The sequence below is a fragment of the Conger conger genome, chromosome 7, assembly GCF_963514075.1.
Source record: "Conger conger chromosome 7, fConCon1.1, whole genome shotgun sequence".
Lineage (NCBI taxonomy): Eukaryota > Metazoa > Chordata > Actinopteri > Anguilliformes > Congridae > Conger > Conger conger.
Genome location: NC_083766.1, coordinates 96,796 through 124,665, shown reverse-complemented (window position 1 = coordinate 124,665; position 27,870 = coordinate 96,796). Strand labels below are relative to the sequence as shown.

Below are 27,870 nucleotides of genomic sequence, written 5' to 3'. Positions count from 1 at the left end.
ATGACTGTGTCGTAGCTACCTAATGTTGTTCTCACTTCGCTACTTTTTTCCAACATCCCGGACAACTAGAAGTAGCGCCGCTGTTGGAGTCGTGACATTTCCTGGGATGTTAATGAACCGTATCCTGATTGAGAAGGAAAGGCCACGTAGCCAAATCTGGATCAACAGGAAAAGTGTATCCACCAGCTAGTGCTAGCTGAATTTAAAGTACACCATGCAGGAAGTAGCTTACTAACGGAAGACCGGCGCTTTCCTGGTTAAACTGTTGCCTTTGGGGTTTGTACACTATGTTGTTTTGAAAGATATTATGGCAAGATATTTTCTTAGGTAATGTTCCTTACCAAAAACAAAGTGCATGTCTCAGTCTTAGTGTTACTTGTGTGGAGACACATTACTGACACCAGTTGTTAGATTGCTATATTTGGACAGAGTCGCTAATTTTATCACATGCTTGACAAGGTATTTGCTGCATGAACTGAGAGCTTTTTCACACCAAGACAGGCCATATTATTACCGAGTTCAGCACCAGCCATATTATATTAACTGAGTTCAGCACAGACCATATTATATTAACTGAGTTCAGCACAGACCATATTATATTAACTGAGTTTAGCACAGGCCATATTATATTAACTGAGTTCAGCACCAGCCATATTATATTAACTGAGTTTAGCACAGACCGTATTATATTAACTGAGTTTAGCACAGGCCGTATTATATTAACTGAGTTTAGCACAGACCATATTATATTAGCCTAACTGACTTTAGCACAGGCCATATTAACTGAGTTCAGCACAGACCATATTATATTAACTGAGTTCAGCACAGACCATATTATATTAACTGAGTTCAGTGCAGACCATATTATATTAACTGAGTTCAGCACAGGCCGTATTATATTAACTGAGTTCAGCACAGGCCGTATTATATTAACTGAGTTTAGCACAGGCCTTATTATATTAACTGAGTTTAGCACAGGCCGTATTATATTTACTAAGTTTAGCACAGGCCATATTATATTAACTGAGTTTAGCACAGGCCGTATTATATTTACTAAGTTTAGCACAGGCCATATTATATTAACTGAGTTTGGTACAGGCAATATTATATTAGCCTAACTGACTTTAGCACAGGCCATATTAACTGAGTTCACACAGACCACATTATATTAACTGAGTTCACACAGACCACATTATATTAACTGAGTTCACACAGACCACATTATATTAACTGAGTTCATATTATACATGAGTTCTGCAACTAGTGAGTTTAACTGAGTTTAAAGTGGCTAGCAGCCCAGCACATGCACACCTTAACATTAAACTCACAGCTGTGCAGATAGATTCTTTTCCTGCTTTAGCATTCTGCAAATGTAATTTTGCTTGTGACCTGGGTATGCTTTACCTTGGTAGAATGAAATACAGCTGATTGCCTGCAGTTGATTTTTGATAATGCAAATGAGGTTGCACAATAAGATTTGATTCTGTTATTATACCCATACATCTGTACCCGATATTTCAAAACCATGTCCTTGAAGTACAGTTCTCTAAATGTTAGCAGCAGTCAGCAGGTAATTTAGGCCTCAGGTGAGTGCAAACCATCGGTAATTGCAAATATCCAGGAATGGAGTTTGAGGTCTGAAATCGTGGGCTACTTTTCTCAGTTATGCAAAATATTGTGCTTGGGGAAAATTAGCTGAAATTTTAGGATGCAGCGGTCCCAAATCATATTTATGTTCTTGAAGTGTGTATGCAAACATGTGCTTGAGATTCAGCTGAGTAGCCTATCAGTGCTGTTTATATTTGTTGGCTTATGCAAAAACAAAAAATTTTTTTTTTTGTGTTTAGGTGGCAGTGTTTGGGATTAAAAAAAAAAAAACATTAATGTGGAACTGTTTATGTTACATTATATTATATTACATTACATTACAAGGCATTTAGCAGACACTCTTATCCAGAGCAATGTACAGTGAAGTGCAGATTGAACACAGGAACAAGTGTGAAAAGGATCCTAGAGGACAGTACGGTTCCGAGTCCCAGCATGACCATGCAGATGCGATCAGAACCCTTGATGAATACATCAACTTACGAACTAGCATACCACAGTTGGCAGCTAGAATACCCCAATTACAACAATACAAAACAACAATATCTATGTATATAAATGTATATAAAAATATATAAGTGCCCTTATAGTCTATGCCATATATAAGGCTAATCATGGTGGTGAGGTATAGGTCTTGATAAGCGAGTGTTATCTGCAAGTCTATGGTAGCTAGCTTGTCATGTGTTTGTTCCTACAGAACTAGTTGAGGTTTATTGGTAAATTGAAATTGAAGTGGTTAAAATGCTTGTGTTGTTATTGAATGTGAGGTGTGCCAGACACTGGTGTTAGGTCCATTACAGCAGAATCAGGTGTCAGGTGCTTCTCTGCCTTCACATGTCTCCTCCTACAGTACGACTAGGAGGACCGCTGACACAGGGTACAGGGTTAGGGTACAGGTTTAGGGTTAGGTTACAGGGTTAGGGTACAGGGTACAGGGTTAGCGTACAGGGTTAGCGTTAGGGTACAGGGTACAGGGTTAGCGTTAGGGTTAGGGTACAGGGTTAAGGTACAGGGTTAGGGTTAGGGTTTGGGTGCAGGGTTTGGGTACAGGGTTTGGGTACAGGGTTAGGGTACAGGGTTAGGATTAGGTTACAGGGTTATGGTTAGGTTACAGGGTTAGGGTACAGGGTTAGGGTTTGGGTACAGGGTTATGGTACAGGGTTAGGGTACAGGGTTAGGATTAGGCTACATGGTTAGGGTTAGGTTACAGGGTTAGGGTTTGGGTACAGTGTTAGGGTTTGGGTACAGGGTTAGGATTAGGGTACAGGGTTAGGGTTAGGTTACAGGGTTAGGGTTTGGGTACAGTGTTAGGGTTTGGGTACAGGGTTTGGGTACAGGGTTAGGATTAGGGTACAGGGTTAGGGTTAGGTTACAGGGTTAGGGTTTGGGTACAGTGTTAGGGTTTGGGTACAGGGTTTGGGTACAGGGTTAGGGTACAGGGTTAGGGTTAGGATACAGGGTTAGGGTTAGGTTACAGGGTTAGGGTTTGGGTACAGTATTAGGGTTTGGCTACAGGGTTGGGTTTGGGTACTGGGTTTGGGTTAGGTTACAGGGTTAGGGTACAGAGTTAGGATTAGGGTACAGGGTTAGGGTACAGGGTTAGGGTACAGGGTTAGGATTAGGTTACAGGTTTAGGGTACAGGATTAGGATTAGGTTTGCTTATTCATTCTGTTTATTAATGATCTGCTTATTAATGCTGCTTATTAATGCTCTGCTTATTCATTCTTCATATTAAAAGGTGTGTCAGTAATTTGAATAATCAATTGGTAAGTAGGCTCTTCCTGTCATGTTCTTGTAAACATTGATAAATCAGAAAGAAACTAGTTTTATTCAGGAAAAGCTGTTTAATAATTGAATAAATCAGCGGCCAAACTGAGGCCTTTAGCACATTGCCCAAAGCTAGCAAACAGCTGTGATATGTGATAACACTGTATGATATGCCTAAAGAAATCAACACTTATGACCAGTTCTTCAAAATAGCTTAATTTCTCTTTGGAGGAATGGACATTGTATGAATTTAGACTTATTTCCTTGTTACCTTCTTTCCTTGTTATTTATTTATTATTATTTTTATTATTTATTATTATTTATTTATTACTTTGAAACTTGAATTCACCAGAGGACCTTTTACCTGTAGATTGTTTCTGACTTGATCATTTCGAGTGCGATTGACATCTTATACTTTAATGTGTGATATAAGGAACATCATTTAGTACAATAAAAGACATGTCAGAGTTCACATCAAACAATTAGGCTTGCTCATGTTATTACCAAGTCAATAATACAAGGCTTCTTGTTATCTGACTTTCCACAATGTCATATTCTGTCAGGGAAATTTCAGGAATTTCTGTTAGAGAAGGTAGCCATGTGTCGCTACCAATCTGTCATAAACATTTAAGCGTATAATCATATCTGTAAGCACAACTACTGCAAACATGCTTTTCTGAATCAGGTTTCTCCTGTCCATGAATCATGAGTCACAGAGATGGATCAAGGTTTTTGTTTCCTTGACGAATCCCTTCAGTTTCTTTAGCTTTCTATGCAGAAGATTTGATCAGAAATCCTTTATTGGAATAGTAAAGATATTTGATCAGTAGCTAAAATGGACTCAAGCTATATATATGCAAGATCTCTGTGAAGAGTTATTAATATGTAGGCATAGCAATATACTAACCAGTGTAATCACAACGCCAAGGCATTATTACTTTACTGTTGTATTCTTTTGGTCAGGAATAATGGGAAATGAAGTTGGTGATTAATTACTTTGCATCATTTCTGCACACTAGCACAAACTGTCTGCTGCACACTCACCTGCTGCTCCCTCACCTGCTGCTCCCTCACCTGCTGCTCCCTCACCTGCTGCGCACTCACCTGCTGCGCACTCACCTGCTGCGCACTCACCTGCTGCGCACTCACCTGCTGCGCACTCACCTGCTGCGCAGGTAGATTTTAGTATTCTGTTAAAAGCAGCATTTGTGTAGTGAGCTTTAGGCACCAGTCATTCCTTTACCATCTGCTCTCTCCTCTGTCTTACAGCAGACCCCATCAGTTATATTAATAAAACCAGTACCTGTGCTGAAGTGATGGTGCCTTTTTTAAATGGTACTAACACAGCAATCCAGTTATCCTGGTTCCCTGTGCCATGAGATAAGGAAGCAGTTAACAATTTTTTTGTATTAATTAATTAATTATTATTTTTGGAAATTGTTCCTTCCCAAGGCGGTGGAATTTGACAGAGAAAATGCAGACGCCATGAGCCTCCCGGCAGCGGGGCCGGAGCCCTGTGTGCTCCGTCCGGATCGGGAGGATGCTGGGATGGGGAGGGGAATTAAAGGCCTGTTTGTTGGAGGCACACAAGGCGGGCGTTCTCCTGGCCCTACTCAAAATGCCCCACAGCCAGGCACACAGGAGGCAGCTGCAGCCACTGCTACAGAAGAGCTGTATAACCCACACCCACACTCCCACACACCCCACACACCCACACACCCAAACACCCACACCTACACCCCCCACACCTACACACCCACACACCCACACCTACACCCACACACACACCCCCACACCCAAACACACCCACACACACCCACACCTGCACCTACACCCACACACCCACACCCACACCCACACCCACACCTACACTCCCACACCCACACACCACACACCACACCCACGCACCCACACCCACACACCTACACCCACACCCACAGCCCCCACACCTGCACACCCACACCTACACCCACACACACACCCACACCCCCCACACCTACACCCACACCCACAGCCCCCACACCCGCACACCCCCACACCCACACACACCCACAGCCCACACCCCCACACCCCCCACACCTACACCCAAACACCCCACAGCTACCCACACACCCACACCTACACCCACACCCACAGCCCCCACACCTACACCCACACACACACCCCCACACTCCCCACACCCCCCACACCTACACCAACACCCACACACACACCCACACACCCACACCCCTGTGCTTTTTAAACAGTGGGCTTTATGAAGCGTGATTGTGTGTGTGATTGTGTGCTTTTTAAACAGTGGCTTTGTTTTAACAGGTTGAGATACAAATTCATTAAGTAAGCTGTGTCTGTGTCTGTGTGCTTGAAGTATAATGTGTTATTTAGCTGATGCTTTTATCCAAAGCGACTTATACCCTGTTTACTCTCAGCCACTTCATGCATCTTGAGCTGATCACATAGCTAAGCTATCTCAATTAGCTAGTAGCTAGTTACTGTAAATGCATCTCAGACTCATTGAGGTGTTCAGTGCAGCTCAGTGCATGTGCCACCTTGGCATCCCTCCACAGACGCCATACCTCACCGTGTGCTCTGCCCACCACGAGCACCGAACCCTGCCTCTGAATCCTGAGCTGGGCTTCAACTTCTGCCTCTGATGCATCTGCGCTCTGTGTGGGGCATGGTGGCCTCACAACAGGAATGTGCCGGTGAGGTTCTGGCTGCTGTTATCAGTTAGGGTTAGGGTGGTTATCGCTCTCTCTGGTACCTGGACCTTGCTCCCGGACAGAGATAACGCTGGTGTGGAGATATTTAGACTGCACCTCAGCATCAGGATCAACGGGGGAGAGGCCAAAGAGCACGTTGACAGCAACACAGTCAGTATCGCACTGCTCCAACACCCTGCATCAGCCCCTCTGTGTTCAGTGCACACCCTGCATCAGCCCCTCTGTGTTCAGTGCACACCCTGCATCAGCCCCTCTGTGTTCAGTGCACACCCAGCTCTCTGTTCCCCTCTGTGTTCAGTGCACACCCTGCTCTCTGTTCCCCTCTGTGTTCAGTGCACACCCAGCCCTCTGTTCCCCTCTGTGTTCAGTGCACACCCAGCTCTCTGTTCCCCTCTGTGTTCAGTGCACACCCAGCTCTCTGTTCCCCTCTGTGTTCAGTGCACACCCAGCTCTCTGTTCCCCTCTGTGTTCAGTGCACACCCAGCTCTCTGTTCCCCTCTGTGTTCAGTGCACACTCAGCTCTCTGTTCCCCTCTGTGTTCAGTGCACACCCAGCCCTCTGTTCCCCTCTGTGTTCAGTGCACACCCAGCTCTCTGTTCCCCTCTGTGTTCAGTGCACACCCAGCTCTCTGTTCCCCTCTGTGTTCAGTGCACACCCAGCTCTCTGGGTTAGGGTACAGGGTTGGGTTAGGTCCCCTGGCTCGTTCATGCTGAGGTGTGCTTCTCCCAGTCAGTCAGGCGGGGCTCGAGGGGTGCAGGGTCCAGCCCTTGGTGAAAGTGTGCTGCAGTGTTTGGGCTGGGACAGGGTGTGCTGCAGTGTTTGGGCTGGGACAGGGTAGGGTTATGCAATATACAGTGGCTTCAGGCAGTGTTGGGCTGGGACAGTGTTGGGCTGGGACAGGGTGTGCTGCAGTGTTTGGGCTGGGACAGGGTAGGGTTGTGCAGTATACAGTGGCTTCAGGCAGTGTTGGGCTGGGACAGTGTTGGGCTGGGACAGGGTGTGCTGCAGTGTTTGGGCTGGGACAGTGTTGGGCTGGGACAGGGTGTGCTGCAGTGTTTGGGCTGGGACAGGGTAGGGTTGTGCAGTATACAGTGGCTTCAGGCAGTGTTTGGGCTGGGACAGTGTTGGGCTGGGACAGGGTGTGCTGCAGTGTTTGGGCTGGGACAGTGTTGGGCTGGGACAGTGTTGGGCTGGGACAGTGTTGGGCTGGGACAGGGTGTGCTGCAGTGTTTGGGCTGGGACAGGGTAGGGTTGTGCAGTATACAGTGGCTTCAGGCAGTGTTGGGCTGGGACAGTGTTGGGCTGGGACAGTGTTGGGCTGGGACAGTGTTGGGCTGGGACAGGGTAGGGTTGTGCAGTATACAGTGGCTTCAGGCAGTGTTGGGCTGGGACAGTGTTGGGCTGGGACAGGGTGTACTGCAGTGTTTGGGCTGGGACAGGGTAGGGTTGTGCAGTATACAGTGGCTTTAGGCAGTGTTGGGCTGGGACAGTGTTGGGCTGGGACAGGGTGTGCTGCAGTGTTTGGGCTGGGACAGGGTAGGGTTGTGCAGTATACAGTGGCTTCAGGCAGTGTTGGGCTGGGACAGTGTTGGGCTGGGACAGGGTGTGCTGCAGTGTTGGGCTGGGACAGTGTTGGGCTGGGACAGGGTGTGCTGCAGTGTTGGGCTGGGACAGTGTTGGGCTGGGACAGTGTTGGGCTGGGACAGTGTTGGGCTGGGACATGGTAGGGTTGTGCAGTATACAGTGGCTTCAGGGAGTATGCGGACCCCTTCACGTTTTGCACACACTGTGTTGTAGATTTCATTTTAAATGGGTGGGCCATTTTTGTCCATCAATCTACACTCAATAACCCATAACGACAAAGTGAATGTTTTTAGAAATTTCAGCAAAAACCGAATATAATACTTATATTACACTCATTTATATAAGTATTCAGTACTCTCAGAAGCCCCTTTGGCTTTGTGGGTTAGTCCCTCCAGACTCTGCACACCTGTATTTGGGCAGTTTGTCCCGTTCTTCCTGGCAGATCCTCTCAAGCTCTGTTCAAATCAGTTCAATCAAGTTCAAGAGACATCTAAAGGATAATTAATGCAAACAGGATGTACCTGACCACAATTTGTGCCACAGCAAAAAGTCTGAATACTCTGTTTTTGAGAGAGCGAGAGAGAGCGAGAGAGAGCTGTGTGTGTGTGTGTGTGTGTGTGTGTGTGTGTGTGTGTGTGTGTGTGTGTGTGTGTGTGTGTGTGTGTGTGTGTGTGTGTGTGTGTGTGTGTGTGTGTGACCCGTCAGTATTTTCACTGAAACCCTCCACGCATGCCTCCTTTGTAGAAATCCATTTCTGATCAAACAGGAAAAAAAGCTTCAGAAACTACCTGTCAGACGTAAGTTCAAACCTGTCCTTCACATACAATAAATGTGACCTTTCTGTGAATCGACAATATAGTAGCTGACAGAGTGGATTTCTCCGTTCAGTTCACCAAACTGTGCTTATAGCATTACCTTGCAATGACCCAGAGGGTGAGTCGATGCAAAGCATTGTTCAGAATTTGTGTTTGAAGTTGTAATTTCCGTGACTCTGTTGTATAATGTGTGATGTCCCTGCTGGCAGGCCACCTCATCCTAAGGGAGTCTACAATTCAAGTATTGATTGGTTTTATCAGGTCCAATCAAGCAATCAATCAATCCAACAAATAAATACATCAAAAACATCTCAACTGGAAATGCAACTCAGCAGAAAGGATCTGTCTGATCTGTGATCGAGCACTGAGCAGTTGTTTGGTCAGAAGGTGCCGGTCACATTCCTACATGTCATCTGCTTGTGTGGCCTCCAATAATGCCTCCAAAAATGAGTCAGACTGGGTGTGACATTTCTTTACTTTTCATTATGCAGTGTGTACATCACACCCTGCCTCTCTCACTCTCTCACTCTCTCACTCTCTCTCTCTCTCTCTCTCGCTCTCTCTCCCTCTCTCACTCTCTCTCCCTCTCACTCTCTCTCTCTCTCTCTCTCGCTCTCTCTCTCTCTCTCTCTCGCTCTCTCTCCCTCTCTCACTCTCTCTCCCTCTCACTCTCTCTCTCTCTCTCTCTCGCTCTCTCTCCCTCTCTCACTCTCTCTCCCTCTCACTCTCTCTCTCTCTCTCTCTCGCTCTCTCTCTCTCTCTCTCTCGCTCTCTCTCCCTCTCTCACTCTCTCTCCCTCTCACTCTCTCTCTCTCCCTCTCTCACTCTCTCTCCCTCTCACTCTCTCTCTCTCTCTCTCTCGCTCTCTCTCCCTCTCTCCCTCTCTCACTCTCTCTCCCTCTCTCCCTCTCTCCCTCTCTCTCTCTCTCTCTCTCTCTCTCTCTCGCTCTCTCTCCCTCTCTCCCTCTCTCACTCTCTCTCCCTCTCTCCCTCTCTCCCTCTCTCCCTCTCTCCCTCTCTCCCTCTCTCACTCTCTCTCCCTCTCTCCCTCTCTCCCTCTCTCCCTCTCTCCCTCTCTCCCTCTCTCACTCACTCACTCACTCACTCTCTCTCTCTCTCTCTCTCTCTCTCTCTCTCTCTCTCTCGCTCTCTCGCCCACCCTCTCTCCACTGTAATTCAGCTTAAACACCAGCTGCTGTGCCATCACCAAGGTGCTGAGATATATTCACCTTTAAGAGAGTTTAATCCCATTTATTCACCTTTAAGAGAGATTTAATCCCATTCATTCACCTTTCAGAGAGTTTAATCCCATGCTTCGGTCATTCTGTTTGTGCACATGTCCCCTGCAGAGGACGTTGGGTATTAGCCTGTCCTGCTTATGTCATGCGTCTCCATGGGAACATCTGGCCATGTGACGCGAGGGTCATTATTATAATCCTTATTTCCTGTAATCTAGCATCTGTGAGATTAGGACCGGGTGCACACGTGTTGGGTGAAATAAGGTGTAAGCTTAAATCCGTTTGATGTCAGAGCAGACATTTTGAAGAGCTCCCCATCCAGACAAGCCCTTGTAAGCAGAGTTCATCTGGCCATCTCCATGTTTGCTTATTTATCCATGTTTGCTTATTTCTCCTTTACGCCTTATCAGACACAACTTGCTCATTAAGAACCACAGACCAGAACTGTGTCTGTCAGGTTTTCAGCTCGGACAGACGGGCCCACGCACACCGTCTCCAGCCTCTGGATGAATAAACGCTTAAATGGCAACATTAAAGTTAATTAAAAATCACTCATCCAGATAAAATAGGCTGCCCCACCCCTTTGCCTTTAGTTGAATTCATGCTGGTGCATTGTGTGCTTTCATGTCACGCTTTAGACTGTGGAAGCAGGGTGCGGTGGCTCTGTGTGATTAGCATGTTAGCATCGCCCCGTGGCCACAATGCCATGCTGCAAATCAGTGCTCAGTTATTCAGGAATGATTGGCTGCCATTGCAGAAATGTTTAATGAGCATCTTACTGATTCTTGGGAATTGTGATGGAGAATGTACATGTTTGCCTATATAAACAAGTGCACTGTGCACTTTTTGTTTAATCATAATTTTGCTTTAGTTTGGAAAAATGTGTGTATATATATAATATATACACAAATACATAAATATATATATCAGAGGACGCTCCTGAGACAACAGGTGAAGCAGTGCTTCACCAAAAAAAAAAAAATGCAGATCATACATATTTCTTTAATGTTAAATTATGATAACAAAGACTGTTCCCTTTGTGATTTTGCCTTCAAAATCATGCTCCGGGAAAACGGCGCCCCCGCTCGTGAGGCATTTTTGCTTTATTAGGGTGGCCTGTAGCGTAGTGGTTAAAGTAAATGACTCGGACACGCAAGGTCAGTGGTTCTAATCCCGGTGTAGCCACAATAAGGTCCGCACAGCCATTGAGCCCTTGAGCAAGGCCCTTAACCCTGCATTGCTCCAGGGGCGACTGTCTCCTGCTTAGTTTAATCAACTGTACGTCGCTCTGGATAAGAGCGTCTGCCAAATGCCAATAATGGAATGTAATATATTGGATTGATTGGATATTTGTGGATTTGTGACACGTTTTTAAGCCCGTTTAGCGTTCTTCACTAATGTCTTCATAATGTCGTCATCATGCTCGCTCTTGTGGGCGTTCTCTACATGATGATTGACATAAAGTTTAACCAATCAGAACATCACAGTTCAACTCTGTCGGCACTCCACCATTTTTATTTTCTGGGTTGTAAAGCAGAGGGCTTGCATGTACTGTATTGAGAATTGAGATCGAGAGAGATAGTGAGCGAAAGTTATTATAGCAATCGTTTGAATTTTAATGGTTGAGGCGTTGTCTGTGTTGTGCATATTGTTGTAAATAGTTGAGCTTAGATTTTTATTATTGTTATTCATTGTTGTTACTAGCATTTTGAAATTCAAAGACCAATGGAAGTCTAGAGAAAGCCTTGGAGCTCGCTAGCTCAACGTTAATGTTAGCCTATTAGCTAACGAATTCAGCTGCATTCATTTCATTTGAATTTTAGAATTGGAAGAAAATGACATTTGCGAGTGCGAGTGAAGGTGGAAACATCCTTGTCTAAAGAGCACACACTAGTAAAAGGTGATAAAAGAATGCTGCTTCCACCAGAAGTTAACGTCCGTTGAATGGTAGTTCTTTCCTGAGGAATGTGATTTATGGTTATGGTTGCTTATTGGCTATTAGCTAAAACACTTAATTACAGAAGCATAGTTCACTCACAATGTCCGGAACACCTATTTTCGATGTTACGACGACAGCACCTGAAGCACTACTTGAGTTTTGCATTCTGTTATGCAGGAAATCCTCTATAAAATTTGTATCTGGTTAGTTTTAATTAAAAATTCATAGTGTCTGTATAAAACGGCGTGTATACATGTGTGAACAGTTTGACAAGGAACATTTTTGGTTGAGCTGGATAAACCTGCCCGGTTCGTAGTCTCTCGTTAGCAACAGCTTCCTCACCACACTATCTCTGGAAGTAGGCTAATTTCTTATTTATTCCTCATGAACGTTGCACCGTTTGTAACATCGTGAGCTGACTTAGCGTTTGGAACACTGTTTTCTTCATCAATTTAATTTTTGAGGTAACTTGCTCTTCTGTTCACCTACTCCCCTGGCCCTAGCCTTTCCATTATATAGTTTGGTAAACGTTTAAATCACAGACTATCTTACCATCAATTTAATGAAATTGAATGAAATTATACGATTCCCACGCATATTATTTAGACATTTTTATTACCTATAAATTTTAAAATTATAAGTTTTGTTTGTAGCTTTTTGAATATGTCTGTGACTTTACACTGCATATTTGAAGTTACTTTTCCTGTTGAATCAGACAGAAAGTACCTCATGCGGACGCGGACATCTGATAGAACGTGCCTTGTTACCGGCTATTACCCAATATTTCTTGGGTTTGCTTCACCAAAAATATATATATATTTACATTGTTGGTTTTTGGTGGACTTCTCTCCAGCAGGGATTACATGGGTCGCTCTGGGTGAGGAGCCCCTCCTGTTATGTAGAGGAAGTAAACGATCACACTGGTTTGGAGTGATTATGATAATTCTGTTCCTGTTGGACATTTGCTATATCCATCTGCCATTGCACCTTGCTGACCAGCCGAGGATGGACTCCCCCTCTATAGCCGGGTTCCTACTGAGGGAGTTTTTGCAGAGTTTTTGCCATTCTGCTACTCTGTAAAACCTCTTTGTGACCGTTTTCAGGTAAAATTAACTTTTTTTTTTGTCTTCTATACAAATAATGTAGACTGTGGCAGGCCATGGTTTGATCCTTAACCATCCCATTAATACATTTACATTTTACATTTTTGTAATTTGGCAGACGCTTTTAATCCAAAGCGATTTACAAGTGCATAGGTTCTACCACAAGTCAAAGCATCACATCCAGAACTAGGAAAATACACATGGAATGCTGTTCTAAACATATAGTCGTCATCATAAGTGCAATTTTTTTTTTTCCGGGGGGGTTAGACAAGGATAGGGATATCAGAAAGGAGGGGCGGGGGAAATCAGGAGGGAGGACTAAGGTAGAGTTTGAAAAGGTGTGTTTTGAGTCTGCGTCAAAATAGGGGGAGGGATTCTGCTGTCCTGACCGTGGTAGGCAAGTAATTTCACCACTGAGGAACCCTGAGGAAAACAGGCATGAACGTGCAGCTCGACCGCCAGGTGCACGTAGAGAGGGAACCATAAGGCGTCCAGAGCTGGCAGACCGGAGTGGTCTAGCTGGGGAGTAGGGAGTGATCAAGGATTGTATGTAAGGTGGGGCAGTCCCCTTAGCAGCCTGAAATGCCAACACTAGGGCCTTGAAAGGGATGCGTGCGGCAATAGGAAGCCAGTGGAGGCCAATGAGAAGCGGGGTGACATGAGCCGACCTGGGCTGACTGGTGATCAGGCGGGCTGCAGCATTCTGGACCAGCTGGAGGGGCTTGATGGCACATGCTGGGAGACCAGCTAGGAGGGAGTTGCAGTAATCCAGGCGGGAAATGACGAGCGCCTGGACTAGGAGCTGGGTGGCTTTCTCCGTCAGGAGATGACGGATACGGCGTATATTATACAGAAAGAACCGGCAGTTATCAAGAGTCACCCCAAGATTGTTTGCCGTATGGGAGGAGGAAACTACAAAGTCCTCAACAGTCTGTGAGAGGTCGATTGACGGAGAGGACTTAGCAGGGATGTAAAGAAGCTCAGTTTTGGCAAGGTTGAGCTTCAGGTGGTGGGAAGTCATCCACGCAGAGATATCAGCCAAGCAGGCAGAGATCTGTGTGGTGAGTTGGGTGTCGGGGGGGAAGGAAATAAAGAGTTGGGTGTTATCAGTGCAAGAATGATAAGAAAAGCCATGGGAAGAGATAACAGAACCAAGAGACATGGTGTATAGCGAGAAGAGGAGAGGCCCAAGAACTGAGCCCTGCAGGACTCCAGTTTGTAGGGGATGAGGGTCAGAGACTGAGCCCCTCCAAGTCACCTGGTAGGAGCGACCAGAGAGGTAGGAGGAAAACCAAGCAAGTGCAGACCCTGTGACACCCATTCCAGACAGGAGATGAGAGCAGAATCTCATGGTTGACTGTATCGAAGGCGGCCGACAGGTCAAGGAAGATGAGGACAGAGGAGAGGGATTTGGCTTTAGCAGAGTGGAGTGCCTCAGTGACCACGAGCAGGGCAGTCTCAGTGGAGTGGCCAGTCTTGAAGCCGGACTGGTTGGGATTGTGGAGATTGTTCTGGAGAAGATAAGTGGACAGTTGCGAGCAGACCGCCCATTCCAGAGTTTTAGCGAGAAAGGGAAGAAGAGAGACAGGCCGGGAATTTGTTCAGGGCAGAGGGGTCAAGAGTAGGTTTTTTGAGCAGGGGAGTGACTCTGGCCCTTCTTCAGGGAAGAGGGCATGGTGCCGGAAGAGAGGGAGGTGTTGATTAGAGAGGAGAGAAAAGGGAGAATGTCATTGGATATAGATTGTAGGAGGGGAGAGGGGATGGGGTCAAGAGGACAGGTGGTCGGGCGGTGGGATGTAAAGAGTTTCAATGTGTCGGCGTCAGAGAGGGGAGAAAAGGAGGCTAGGGAGTTGGGGAAGGTAGGAGGGTCATCAGGGGGAGAGGGTTGTGAGAAGGAATTGCGAATGGCATCAACCTTCTTTTCAAAGAAGGAGACAAAGTCATCAGGTGTGAGTGATGAGGGGGGTGGGGGGGGAGGGGGGGCCAGAAGAGAGGAGAAGGTTGAAAACAGTTTGCGGGGATTAGAGGTGGCCGCGTTAATTTTCGAGTGAAAGAAGGAAGGTTTAGCTAGAGAGACAGAGGAATGGAAAGATGATAAGAGGGCATGGAAGGAAGCCATATCACTGGGGAGACAGGACCTATATCCTGTGAGTTACCGTCTATATCCTGCAAGTTACCATCTACTGCCTATATCCTGTGAGTTACCATCTATGTCCTGTGAGTTACCGTCTATATCCTGTGAGTTACCATCTACTGCCTATATTCTGTGAGTTACCGCCTATATCCTGTGAGTTACCGCCTATATCCTGTGAGTTACCGCCTATATCCTGTGAGTTACCGCCTATATCCTGTGAGTTACCGCCTATATCCTGCAAGTTACCATCTACTGCCTATATCCTGTGAGTTACCATCTATGTCCTGTGAGTTACCGTCTATATCCTGTGAGTTACCATCTACTGCCTATATTCTGTGAGTTACCGCCTATATCCTGTGAGTTACCGCCTATATCCTGTGAGTTACCGCCTATATCCTGTGAGTTACCGCCTATATCCTGTGAGTTGCCGTCTACTGCCTATATCCTGTGAGTTGCCGTCTACTGCCTATATCCTGTGAGTTACCGTCTACTGCCTATATCCTGTGAGTTACCGTCTACTGCCTATATCCTGTGAGTTACCGTCTACCACCTCTATCATGTGAGTTACCGTCTATTGCCTATATCCCCCCACAAGGAGGGGAAAGGGGGGAATCTCAGTGACATATTGAGAACGGCTTTCTTCAACTGCAGTCTGATCCCTGTACTTTACTCTGAGCAGGAAAGGCAAGAGGAAGAGCTTTCTGGAATAATTAGGTTACCTGTCTGTCAGCCTGGCCCTCACCGGCATGAATAAGAATGTGCTCAGCCTCCCAACTGAAATGGCTCCTCCAGTATATTACAGAGGTAAAAGAGAGAAGGGGGAGTCATTACCTCCAGAATAACCACTTAACCTTTCCTTTATTTGCTCAGTCCTTCCACATTTCAGGTCATATTCATAGAAGGGCCATGGTGGTTGAGAATTTGGACCAAGATCAATTCTCAATATGATCACTACTTCTTTGCTGGGATGTACAAAAAGGTTACATGAATTGGCATTACATAATGTAGTTAGGTAATACTAAGAATTCAATCTGTTTAGCTTTATGTATTTACATCAATAATTTGTGTTAACAAGAGTAGTTAATGCCCGTTCATAGTGACTTCTTTGAAAACCCGCAGCTTTAACTGGTCTCAGATCCGCAATCGCAGCTGGTCTCTCTCTTACCCCCACTGCAACTGGTCTCTCTCTTACCCCCACGGCAGCTGGTCTCTCCCTCTACCCCCACTGCAGCTGGTCTCTCCCTCTACCCCCACGGCAGCTGGTCTCTCTCTCTTACCCGCACTGCAGCTGGTCTCTCTCTCTTACCCCCACTGCAGCTGGTCTCTCTCTCCTACCCCCACTGCAGCTGGTCTCTCTCTCTTACCCGCACTGCAGCTGGTCTCTCTCTCTTACCCGCACTGCAGCTGGTCTCTCTTTCTTGCCCCCACTGCAGCTGGTCTCTCTCTCTTACCCGCACTGCAGCTGGTCTCTCCCTCTACCCCCACTGCAGCTGGTCTCTCTCTTACCCGCACTGCAGCTGGTCTCTCTCTCTTACCCGCACTGCAGCTGGTCTCTCCCTCTACCCCCACTGCAGCTGGTCTCTCTCTCTTACCCCCACTGCAGCTGGTCTCTCCCTCTACCCCCACTGCAGCTGGTCTCTCTCTTACCTGCACTGCAGCTGGTCTCTCTCTCTCTTACCCCCACTGCAGCTGGTCTCTCTCTCTCTTACCCCCACTGCAGCTGGTCTCTCTCTCTCTTACCCCCACTGCAGCTGGTCTCTCTCTCTCTTACCCCCACTGCAGCTGGTCTCTCTCTCTCTTACCCCCACTGCAGCTGGTCTCTCTCTCTCTTACCGGCACTGCAGCTGGTCTCTCTCTCTTAACCCCACTGCAAGGTGCTTCACCCCAATGAGCCCACACAGCAGCCAAGCTTAATCATATTGTTTGATAAAATGAAAAATTTGTGAATCCAACAGTGATATTTATATGTGATCAGTGAAGTGTTGTTAACATATGACAATGGACACACAGATGCAAGGCAGTGAACTCATTCCTTTGGGCCAGTAGATAGGCCAACAATCAGGCTGGACTGTAAAAGAAGATAAAATGGGCAAATTCCAATGGAAAAATATGCACCCACCCCACCAAGGATGCATGAAGTAACTCATCTGAGACTGGGGGCTGCAGTATAAATCCAAAGCTACATTTATACACTAGAATAATGTGCCCATACCAGCATGCGCACATACAAACAAGGACACACCCACACACGAGCACACACACAGGCACACATACACACACAGGCACACATACACACATACACACATACACACACATGCACATACACACACTCACACACACACATACACACACACACACACACACACATACACACACATACACATACACACACACACACACACACACACACATACACACATACACACACACACACACACACACACACACAGTTATCAGCGCACAGTAGTGTGTGCCTCCTGTACGTTTTTATGTAATTGTACTTTATAAAGCTGGATGTCTGATTGAGTTACATACAGGTTCAGGCTGTGTATTGGGCCTGTAATGGAATTGCATTGTATTGTGCCTTCAGTTTGCTCTGTTCCACTGGGACTGAGGAGCACATCCACTCTGCTCTAATAAAAATGGATGTCAAGCAATCAGTGAGCTTTCATGAATGACGCTGGCAAGAGCATTTTAAAGAGAGGGGCTCTCTGCCCAGTGTGTTTGTTTGGCTGCGCTGAGTCTGGACTTTAGAAAGCCAGCACATCCGTCTGTTCCTGCCCATTAGAGGGCTGTTCATGTGAAGACCCTTTTCTGTGCTTCATGATTCTCACCCTCGAAATGGTGAGCTTGTTGTAGTTATTATTGTTCTGATCATTTAGCCCACACACCCGCACCCAACACACACACACATCCCCACACACACACGCACACATCCCCACACACACACGCACACACACGCACACATCCCCACACACACACACTTCCCCCCCCCCCCCCCACACACACACTTCCCTCCCCCCCCCACACACACACACATACACACACATCCCCCCCCCACACACACACACACACACACATACACACGCACACATCCCCCCCCCCCACACACACACACACACACACACACACACACACACACACACACATCCCCCCCCCCCACACACACACACATACACACACATCCCCCCCCCCACACACACACACACACACATACACACGCACACACCCCCCCCCCCACACACACACACACACACACACACACACACATACACACGCACACATCCCCCCCCCCCACACACACACACACACACACACACACATACACACGCACACATCCCCCCCCCCCCACACACACACACACACACACACACACACACATCCCCCCCCCCGCACACACACACATACACACACATCCCCCCCCCCACACACACACACACACACATACACACGCACACACCCCCCCCCCCCCACACACACACACACACACACACACACACACACACATACACACGCACACATCCCCCCCCCCCCACACACACACACACACACATACACACGCACACATCCCCCCCCCCACACACACACACACACACACACACACATCCCCCCCCCCCGCACACACACACATCCCCCCCCCCCGCACACACACACATACACACACATCCCCCCCCCCACACACACACACACACACATACACACGCACACACCCCCCCCCCCCCCCCCACACACACACACACACTTGCTCTCCAGGGCTGTGACGATAAGTTGATGAATGTGTGCAGTAAGTGCGATAAGTTGATGAATGTGTGCAGTCAGTGCCGCTGGTTCAGGCTTTGTGATGAAGTGGCCCCAGGCAGAGTGGACTGGCCCCAGTCTCTGACCACAGGCAAAGGGGCGGGACTAAGGCCTTTACCCATGGTGCATTCCACAGCTACTCCTGTCAATCACAGAAGTAGGGCTCACATGACTGTAAAAGCAGTGTGTGATGCTCCATGTACTTGAATAAGTGAATGTGGAATTAAACCTACAGTTAGAGCCAACATGGTATCTTAATCAGAAGCCAAGTTTCCTTTTAATTTAGTTCCTTATGATGTCCCTTTAGTTGAAATGTAGTAATGTAATCAATTTTCGCTGTCAGTCTTTTCATGCACTTTAACGAGGTTTACTAATTACATCCTATCATTATGGAAATCATTCCCCCTTTGTGCTGTAATCAAAATCTTCATATTTCCCACTTAAAAGAGGGTCTTTACACAGCCTAATGAGTGCTAGGTGTAATAAATACATTAATTATCTATAACGATGTGATGAATTACCTTATTATTTTTGTTGGACCTTTGGCGTATGCAGATATTACTCTTGCTGGTGGGTCGGAGTGAAAGTGAACCATAGAGCTCTGGGGTATTTTAAATGGCTGAAACTGTGGATCATGGATCTGTGGCCAGGAAAGTGCACAATTTTCATGTGTATAGCGCTTTTTACAAAGGGTCTTTGTCAAAAAGCAAAGCAGTTACAGAGAAACCGGCCCCCAAGAGTACGCCTAGGGCAACTGTGGCAAGGAAAAACTCCCTGGCAACAGGAAAACCTTGAGCAGAACCTGACTCAGTAGGGTAACCTATCTGCCTCTGGTTGAAACTGATTTGTAGAAAGAATGGTTTTAAACAGAAACCCAGATTAATAAAAGTACAATTATAAAGTTGAAGCAGAGATGAGGTAGAGGGATGGCAGGAGCACCAATGGGTGGCACGGTCAGGCAAGGGGCCAGGCTTGGTGCTCCAGCTGAATCAGCAGTGGGTGGCAGGGTCAGGCAAGAGGACAGGCTTGGTGCCAGGAGGGCCAGGAGGGGGTGCGCAGGAAAAGTTGGGCTAGCGCTCCGGGCAGGGAGGAGAGGAAAGTAACACTGTTACCAGATGGTAATCGGTCAATCACAGCAGGAGGGAGAGGTGCCTGCGTGCGATAAGGAGAACCCTGGCAGAATAAGGCTATGGCAGCGTAGCTAAGGGAAACAGAGGCAGTGGCCAACACATCCATGAGGGCAGGCTTGAGACGGTCACCACCAGACAATGACTGGTTATGCGTAACACAGCACTCCCAACAATGATCCACTGAGAACACTGACCGCCAAGTCCACCAGAGACTATAGCTTATGCCAGCCACCCACTCCTGCCCCTCAACTATAGGACAGACTAAAGAGATACGTTTTAGCCTAGCTTTAAATAAGGTGATAGTGTCTGCACCCCGAACATGAGCAGGCAATTTTAGTTATTCTAGGAATAACAAGGAGGCCTGTACCCTGCAAACCGAGTATTCGTGAGGGTGTATGAAGATTAAGTAAATTGTTTAAATACAGAGCGGCATGCCCATGTAAGGCTTTAAAAGTCAGAAGTAGTATTTTGTAATCTATTCGGAATTTAACAGGCAGCCAGTGAAGTGAAGCTAACACTGGGCTGATTCTTACTTGTTCTAGTAAGAATACAAGCTGCTGCATTTTGAATTAGCTGGAGCCCTTTCAGAGAGGAATTTGCACATGCAGACAAAAGAGCATTGCAGTAATCTAATCTTGAGGTAACAAAAGCATGGACTAGCTTTTCTGCATCATTTAGGGACAGTATCTTCCGAATTTTGGAGATATTCCTCAAGTAATAAAAAGCAACCCAAGAGATGTTTTTAATGTCTGGATCAAAAGTAACTCCAAGGTCTTTGATGACTGCACTGGAAGTGATGGAAATTCCATCATTGACATATCGTCAGATAATTTACATCTCAAGGACTTGGGCCCCACTACCATTATCTCATGGCTGTGCTCATTAACGAGCTGAGGCAGATTCTCATGGCTGTGCTCGTTAACGAGCTGAGGCAGATTCTCATGGCTGTGCTCGTTAACGAGCTGAGGCAGATTCTCATGGCTGTGCTCATTAACGAGCTGAGGCAGATTCTCATGGCTGTGCTCGTTAACGAGCTGAGGCAGATTCTCATGGCTGTGCTCATTAACAAGCTGAGGCAGATTCTCATGGCTGTGCTCGTTAACGAGCTGAGGCAGATTCTCATGGCTGTGCTCGTTAACGAGCTGAGGCGGATTCTCATGGCTGTGCTCATTAACGAGCTGAGGCAGATTCTCATGGCTGTGCTCGTTAACGAGCTGAGGCGGATTCTCATGGCTGTGCTCATTAACGAGCTGAGGCAGATTCTCATGGCTGTGCTCATTAACGAGCTGAGGCAGATTCTCATGGCTGTGCTCATTAACGAGCTGAGGCAGATTCTCATGGCTGTGCTCGTTAACGAGCTGAGGCAGATTCTCATAAACATAAAAATAGCAATTTTGGAAATATTTATATTTTTGTCTTGATTAATATGTTTATTTTTTATTACTGTGGAATTGCCCATAAACAGTATTTATGCCTTAGTGCCATGGATGCGAGTTGGCCTATTGTTGCTGTTTGGTTTGAGGTTTGAGCAGCTGTGTAGTACTGTGGCCATAGAACTGGGCTGTTGACCCATATGCACAGGTTTGACTCCCAGCACCCATCCTACTGTACAAGTGGATGCCATGGATATAGCTTTACAGATCGATCTGGATATTTATACCCGTCATGTAGAATATTGTAGTCTAATGACAGATAATCTAGCGTAATGTAATTTAGCATAATGTAGTGTAATATAGTGTAAAATAAGGTAATTCAGTGCAGTGTAATATAGTGTAAAATAAGGTAATTCAGGGCAGTGTAATGTAGTGTAAAATAAGGTAATTCAGTACAGTGTAATATAGTGTAAAATAAGGTAATTCAGTGCAGTGTAATATAGTGTAAAATAAGGTAATTCAGTGCAGTGTAATGTAGTGTAAAATAAGGTAATTCAGTGCAGTGTAATTCAGCTTGATGGAATGTAATGTGCTGCAGGGCTTGAACGTGAGGCCCAGAAAGGATGATGGCGTGAGGAGGAAAGACTGGCACGACTACAAAGCCATCAAACGAGACGCAGCCCGTTCAGGTAACCCTGTCCATAACTCTTACCTGCCCAGATAACCCTGTCCATAACTCTTACCTGCCCAGGTAACCCTCTCTATAACTCTTACCTGCCCAGGTAACCCTGTCTATAACTCTTACCTGCCCAGATAACCCTGTCCATAACTCTTACCTGCCCAGGTAACCCTGTCCATAACTCTTACCTGCCCAGGTAACCCTGTCCATAACACTTACCTGCCCAGGTAACCCTGTCCATAACTCTTACCTGCCCAGGTAACCCTGTCCATAACTCTTACCTGCCTAGGTAACCCTGTCAACAACCCAGACCTACCCAGGTAACCCTGCCTATAATCCTGACCTGCCCAGGTAACCCAGTCCTTAACTCTTACCTGCCCAGATAACCCTGTCCATAACTCTTACCTGCCCAGGTAACCCTGTCCATAACTCTTACCTGCCCAGGTAACCCTGTCCATAACTCTTACCTGCCCAGGTAACCCTGTCCATAACTCTTACCTGCCCAGGTAACCCTGTCCATAACTCTTACCTGCCCAGGTAACCCTGTCCATAACTCTTACCTGCCCAGGTAACTCTGTGAACAACCCAGACCTGCTCAGGTGCCTGCCTGCACCAATCAGCACCCTGGTTTCCTGCCTCTCCTGCAGGTAACGGGGAGCAGGGGAAGCCGTTTCCTCTGACAGACGCAGACCGCGTGGACCAGGCATACCGGGAGAACGGGTTTAACATTTACGTGAGCGACCGGATCTCCCTCAACCGCTCGGTCGCCGACATCCGCCACCCGAAGTGAGTACGTTCGTCTGTTTCTCTCTCCCCCGTCAGTGCTGACTGAACACTGCCATGCTGATGTGAGGATCACTCCTGTTCTCCAGGGAGAGGACTTAAGCTGGTATATGGTATATGGGGCGTGTACGTGTCACAGATCATGGGACCTTGACTCATCTGCAATGCTGAAGTCCATACAGCGGTGTGTGTTTTTGAATCTCAGGTCAGCTCCAGTACATAGAAAGACTGGGCCGGTTGGGGTTGGGGTTGGGGTTGGGGTTAGGGTTAGGGTTAGCGTTTATGTATTGGCTCCTGGCCAGTCTAAATGCGATTTGGATAAATAACGTTTTACAACGGCACTGAAAAAGAATCGATCACCTGCATTCTGATTGGCCGAGACGTGTTATGCAGATCTGCATTATTTTTGTGTAACCTTGCTAACAAGAACAGATCGAACAGGTGTGCAGAATTTTTTCCACAGCTAATATATCAAATATCAATGCGCACAACATACACTATGTTTTTCAAAATCTTGCAAGTAGTCTGGTCATCCTGTCTGTAATTCAGTGTCAACTACATTGTGTAACTATATTACACAACAGACTACATTACACAACGTAAGTCAGTCGCAATATAAGTGGGATAATACCCTATGAAGGAGTCAGTTATGAGGAAATAACTGCCCTTCTATGTGGTAAACTGCCCTCTGCTTTGTGTCTACCACATCATGGTACCTCTGCCATGTGCCTTGTCCCCCTGTATGGTACCTCTGCCATGCATGTGGCTGGCTCCTTCAGGCTCTAGTTGATTAAGTGGAAACTGTGTGACATCAGCTGGGAGTAAGAAGCTGGAAGCCTTTGCAGTTTGGAGAAAAACTTGGTGAAAGTGCTTTGTTTTGTCAGTTTCTGTGTTTTCTACTTTTTAACTAAGTGTTTTGTGTCATGTTTTGGTTTGCAGTTTTTCATTTTTTGATTCTTTTGTAATGTGTGTTTTGTTGTTGTTTTTTATTCATTTTTGTTCATGACTTGTGTTTAATGAACCAGTCTGGCCCTTAATGGCATTTTGTTTGGGTTATGGCCTTTTGTGTTGCCCTAATATAGCATGGAAGAGTTTGGACTGTAACACGTCATGATACCTCTCCCATGTCACGATACCTCTCCCACGTCATGATGGGGTCGGGGCGACGTTGCTCAGGCAGTAAGACCAGTCGTCTGGCAGTCAGAGGGTTGCCGGTTCGATCCCCCGCCCAGGCTGTGTCGAAGTGTCCCTGAGCAAGACACCTAACCCCCAAATGCTCCTGACGAGCTGGTCGGTGCCTTGCATGGCAGCCAATCGCCGTCGGTGTGTGAATGTGTGTATGAATGGGTGAATGAGAAGCATCAATTGTATAGCACTTTGGATAAAGGCGCTGTATAAATGCCAACCATTTACCATTTACCATGGGGTGATCAATCAAAAGCCCCACTCCCTGCAGCGGGACTCCACTCAAAAAAAGTACATTTCTAATGCAGATGGCGCTGTTTTATTATTGTCTGAATGCAGATGACGCTGTTTTATTATTGTCTGAACGCAGATGACGCTGTTTTATTATTGTCTGAACGCAGATGACGCTGTTTTATTATTGTCTGAACGCAGATGACGCTGTTTTATTATTGTCGGAATGCAGATGACGCTGTTTTATTATTGTCTGAATGCAGATGACGCTGTTTTATTATTGTCTGAATGCAGATGACGCTGTTTTATTATTGTCTGAATGCAGATGACACTGTTTTATTATTGTCTGAACGCAGATGACGCTGTTTTATTATTGTCTGAACGCAGATGACGCTGTTTTATTATTGTCTGAACGCAGATGACGCTGTTTTATTATTGTCTGAATGCAGATGACGCGGTTTTATTATTGTCTGAATGCAGATGACACTGTTTTATTGTCTGAATGCAGGTGACACTGTTTTATTGTCTGAATGCAGGTGACACTGTTTTATTGTCTGAACACAGATGACACTGTTTTATTATTGTCTGAACGCAGGTGACACTGTTTTATTGTCTGAACGCAGATGACACTGTTTTATTGTTGTCTGAATGCAGATGACGCTGTTTTATTATTGTCTGAATGCAGATGACACTGTTTTATTATTGTCTGAACGCAGGTGACGCTGTTTTATTATTGTCTGAATGCAGATGACGCCGTTTTATTATTGTCTGAATGCAGATGACGCTGTTTTATTATTGTCTGAATGCAGATGACACCGTTTTATTGTCTGAACACAGATGACACTGTTTTATTGTTGTCTGAATGCAGATGACACTGTTTTATTATTGTCTGAACGCAGATGACACTGTTTTATTATTGTCTGAATGCAGGTGACACTGTTTTATTATTGTCTGAACGCAGGTGACACTGTTTTATTGTCTGAACGCAGATGACACTGTTTTATTGTCTGAACGCAGATGATACTGTTTTATTATTGTCTGAACGCAGCTGCCAGCAGAAGCTTTATGCAGAGAAGCTGCCCAACACCAGCGTCATCATCCCCTTCCACAACGAGGGCTGGTCTTCCCTGCTGCGCACCGTGCACAGCGTGCTGAACCGCTCCCCGCCCCAGCTCATCGCCGAGGTCATCCTGGTGGACGACTTCAGCGATAAAGGTTTGAGCTTTGAGTCGTATTAATGTAGCAGAGACGGTGCCATTCAATCCACTCACTGCCCCCTAATGGAGACTTCATACATAAACATGTCATTACTCTTTAACCTGTTGAATGACATATTTACTTTCTTTATTAGGGTTAGGGTTAGGGGTATAGGGGTTAGAGTATAGGGGTTAGGGGTTAGGGGTTAGAGTTAGGCTTAGGCTTAGGGTCCGGGGTTAGAGTTAGAGTTAAGGAGGGTGAATGAGTGAGTCATTATCTGTGCGGTAGTGTTGGTATGAAGAGGAAACTAATGAAATTAGCCTTGCGGCTGTCTTTCCTGGCATGATTTCTCTCGCATTGAGTTAATCGGTTTGAACGACTGAGGAGGCCTTCCATTTTCAGCCTTGATATACTTAATCTCAGACTAAAGCCAATGCTTCTTTTTTCAGTTTAGTAGCAGAAAAGGGGAAAATGGTATTTCCACTGGGCAAAGGTGAAAAAGAATAATGTATGATTCCCTGTAAAAAATGTCTTTGAAAACTATAAAAAAACTAAAATATACACTCCGTGAGCACTTTCTTAGGTATTTATTAGACTATTTTTTTTTTTTAATGCTTTTGGCCTTCTGCTGCTATAGCCTATCCACTTAGAGGTGTGATGTGTTGTGTGTTCAGAGATGCTCTTCTGCATGTTGTAATGGGTTGTTGTTTGCAATACTGTCACCTTCCTGTCAGCTTTGACCAGTCTGGCCATTCTCCTTTGACGTCTCATTATCAAGGCATTTTTGCCTGCAGAACTGCTGCTCATTGGATGTTTTTTGTTTTTCGCACAGTTCTCTGCACAATTCTCTCTTCCCTAGAGATCAGTTTCTGGGATACTTAGACCACCCTGTCTCGCAGCAACAACCGAATATTCCACAGTCAAGGTCACATAGATCATATTTCTTCCCCATTCTGATGTTTGGTCTGAAACAGCTGAACCTCTTGACCATGTCTGCATGCTTTTCTGCATTTAGTTGCTGACACGATTGGCTGATTAGATATTTGCATTAACAAGCTGGTTACCGCTCTTCTGGTCATCTTGCATTTAGGATTTCCAAATAGTGAGCAACTGAACATTCTAATGCTGATATTACTATCACTACTGGGAATGGAAAACTGACTTGTAATTTTGGGTGAAAAAAAAAAGTGTTCCAAAAAACCCCCTGCCTCCTTCCTGATCTTTTTTGTATTAATTTAACATGGCCTGAAAGGCAACAAATTAATGAATTAGTTGAAAAGTATGAAACTGGGGAACCCTGTGGGGAGATAACCGTGGGGAACCCTGAGGGTCCCGTGGGGAACCCTGAGAGGAGACAATCGCTGGCGAAACACACCGTGTAAATGAGCGCATATCGGCAAACTGCCTTTTATTTGTCATTTCTATTTCTAATTATCAGTTCTTGTCATTTAATTACCAGTGCTAAATGGTCAGACACCGATAAGTATCCTTCTGCCCTGCTAATTAAGCAATTAACTTTATCATCATTTCATGCTCTGAGCGTGAAAACGTTGTACTACAGTTGACCTAACAGCCGTGGATTTTATATTTGGTGGTTTTATTTCTCTGTATTCTCTATAACGTGTCCATAACGCTTTCATACTTACCAGTAACAGTAATAAAACAAGCATTCTAAAACTGTCAATTGATCCTCTAACGAGGGGTTATAAAGGGCTTTTAGATATCTAGTCCTTTGTTAGAACCTGGTAAGCTGGTCTATTAATTTATTGAGCGTTTATTTATTCCACGAAATCCATACCCACTGAGGCTTGTCTCTCTAATTGATAAAGTAGTACTTAATCACATCCAAATACCCTGTCAAGTGTTTAAAGATACTATAAAAGAAATGAAAAGAAAAGTTGTCTAATTACATTCCATTAATGGCATTTGGCAGGCGCTCTTATCCAGAGCGACATACAGTTGACTAGACTAAGCAGGAGACAATCCTCCACTGGTGCAATGCAGGGTTAAGGGCCTTGCTCAAGGGCCCCACGGCTGTGCGGATCTTATTGTGGCTACACCGGGGATCGAACCATCGACCTTGTGTGTCCCAGTCATTTACCTTAACCACTACGCTACAGGCCACCCCTACGATTTCAATCTCGTTTCCTAAATGCCTGTAATGTAATATAATATAATGTAATATCAATAATAAAATATAATTTTTTATAATAAAATCAAAAAGGCACTCAGAGGAAAACATTCCTTGTGTTGGGAATTCTTTTAGATAGTAAGTATGCCACATGCCAAGTTGGGTGTGGAAAGGGCATAGCCAAAACCCTGACAGCACAGTTTGGTTTGAATTGTATGGAATATTCACGGTTTTCAGACGGACAGATATAAGTCCAACACTGTCCATTATGTAACATACCTGGAGTTCAGTGCTAACCTTTTTGCTTCTACTGTGCTTCTGCTACCGTATGCCACCAATGAGACAACAGATTCTTAGCAGTAGTGTGTGGCAGTCCTCCAAGTTAAGAGGGCGTACAAAGACCAGCCCCTGGGATTCTAATGGAGTCATTCAGCGTGACGCTTTTGACCCGAGCTGT

General features: G+C 45.8%; 1 protein-coding gene across 1 annotated transcript in view; it reads left to right on the top strand.

The window, feature by feature from the left end:
• Window positions 1-27,870, top strand: part of LOC133132960 (polypeptide N-acetylgalactosaminyltransferase 10-like) — a 59,167-nt gene that overhangs the window by 574 nt on the left and 30,723 nt on the right. Inside the window, exons 2-4 of the mRNA XM_061248812.1 lie at window positions 21,806-21,896; window positions 22,534-22,672; window positions 25,134-25,300. Of these exons, the coding sequence (XP_061104796.1) occupies window positions 21,806-21,896; window positions 22,534-22,672; window positions 25,134-25,300 (397 nt within the window). The remainder of the gene's footprint in view (window positions 1-21,805; window positions 21,897-22,533; window positions 22,673-25,133; window positions 25,301-27,870) is intronic.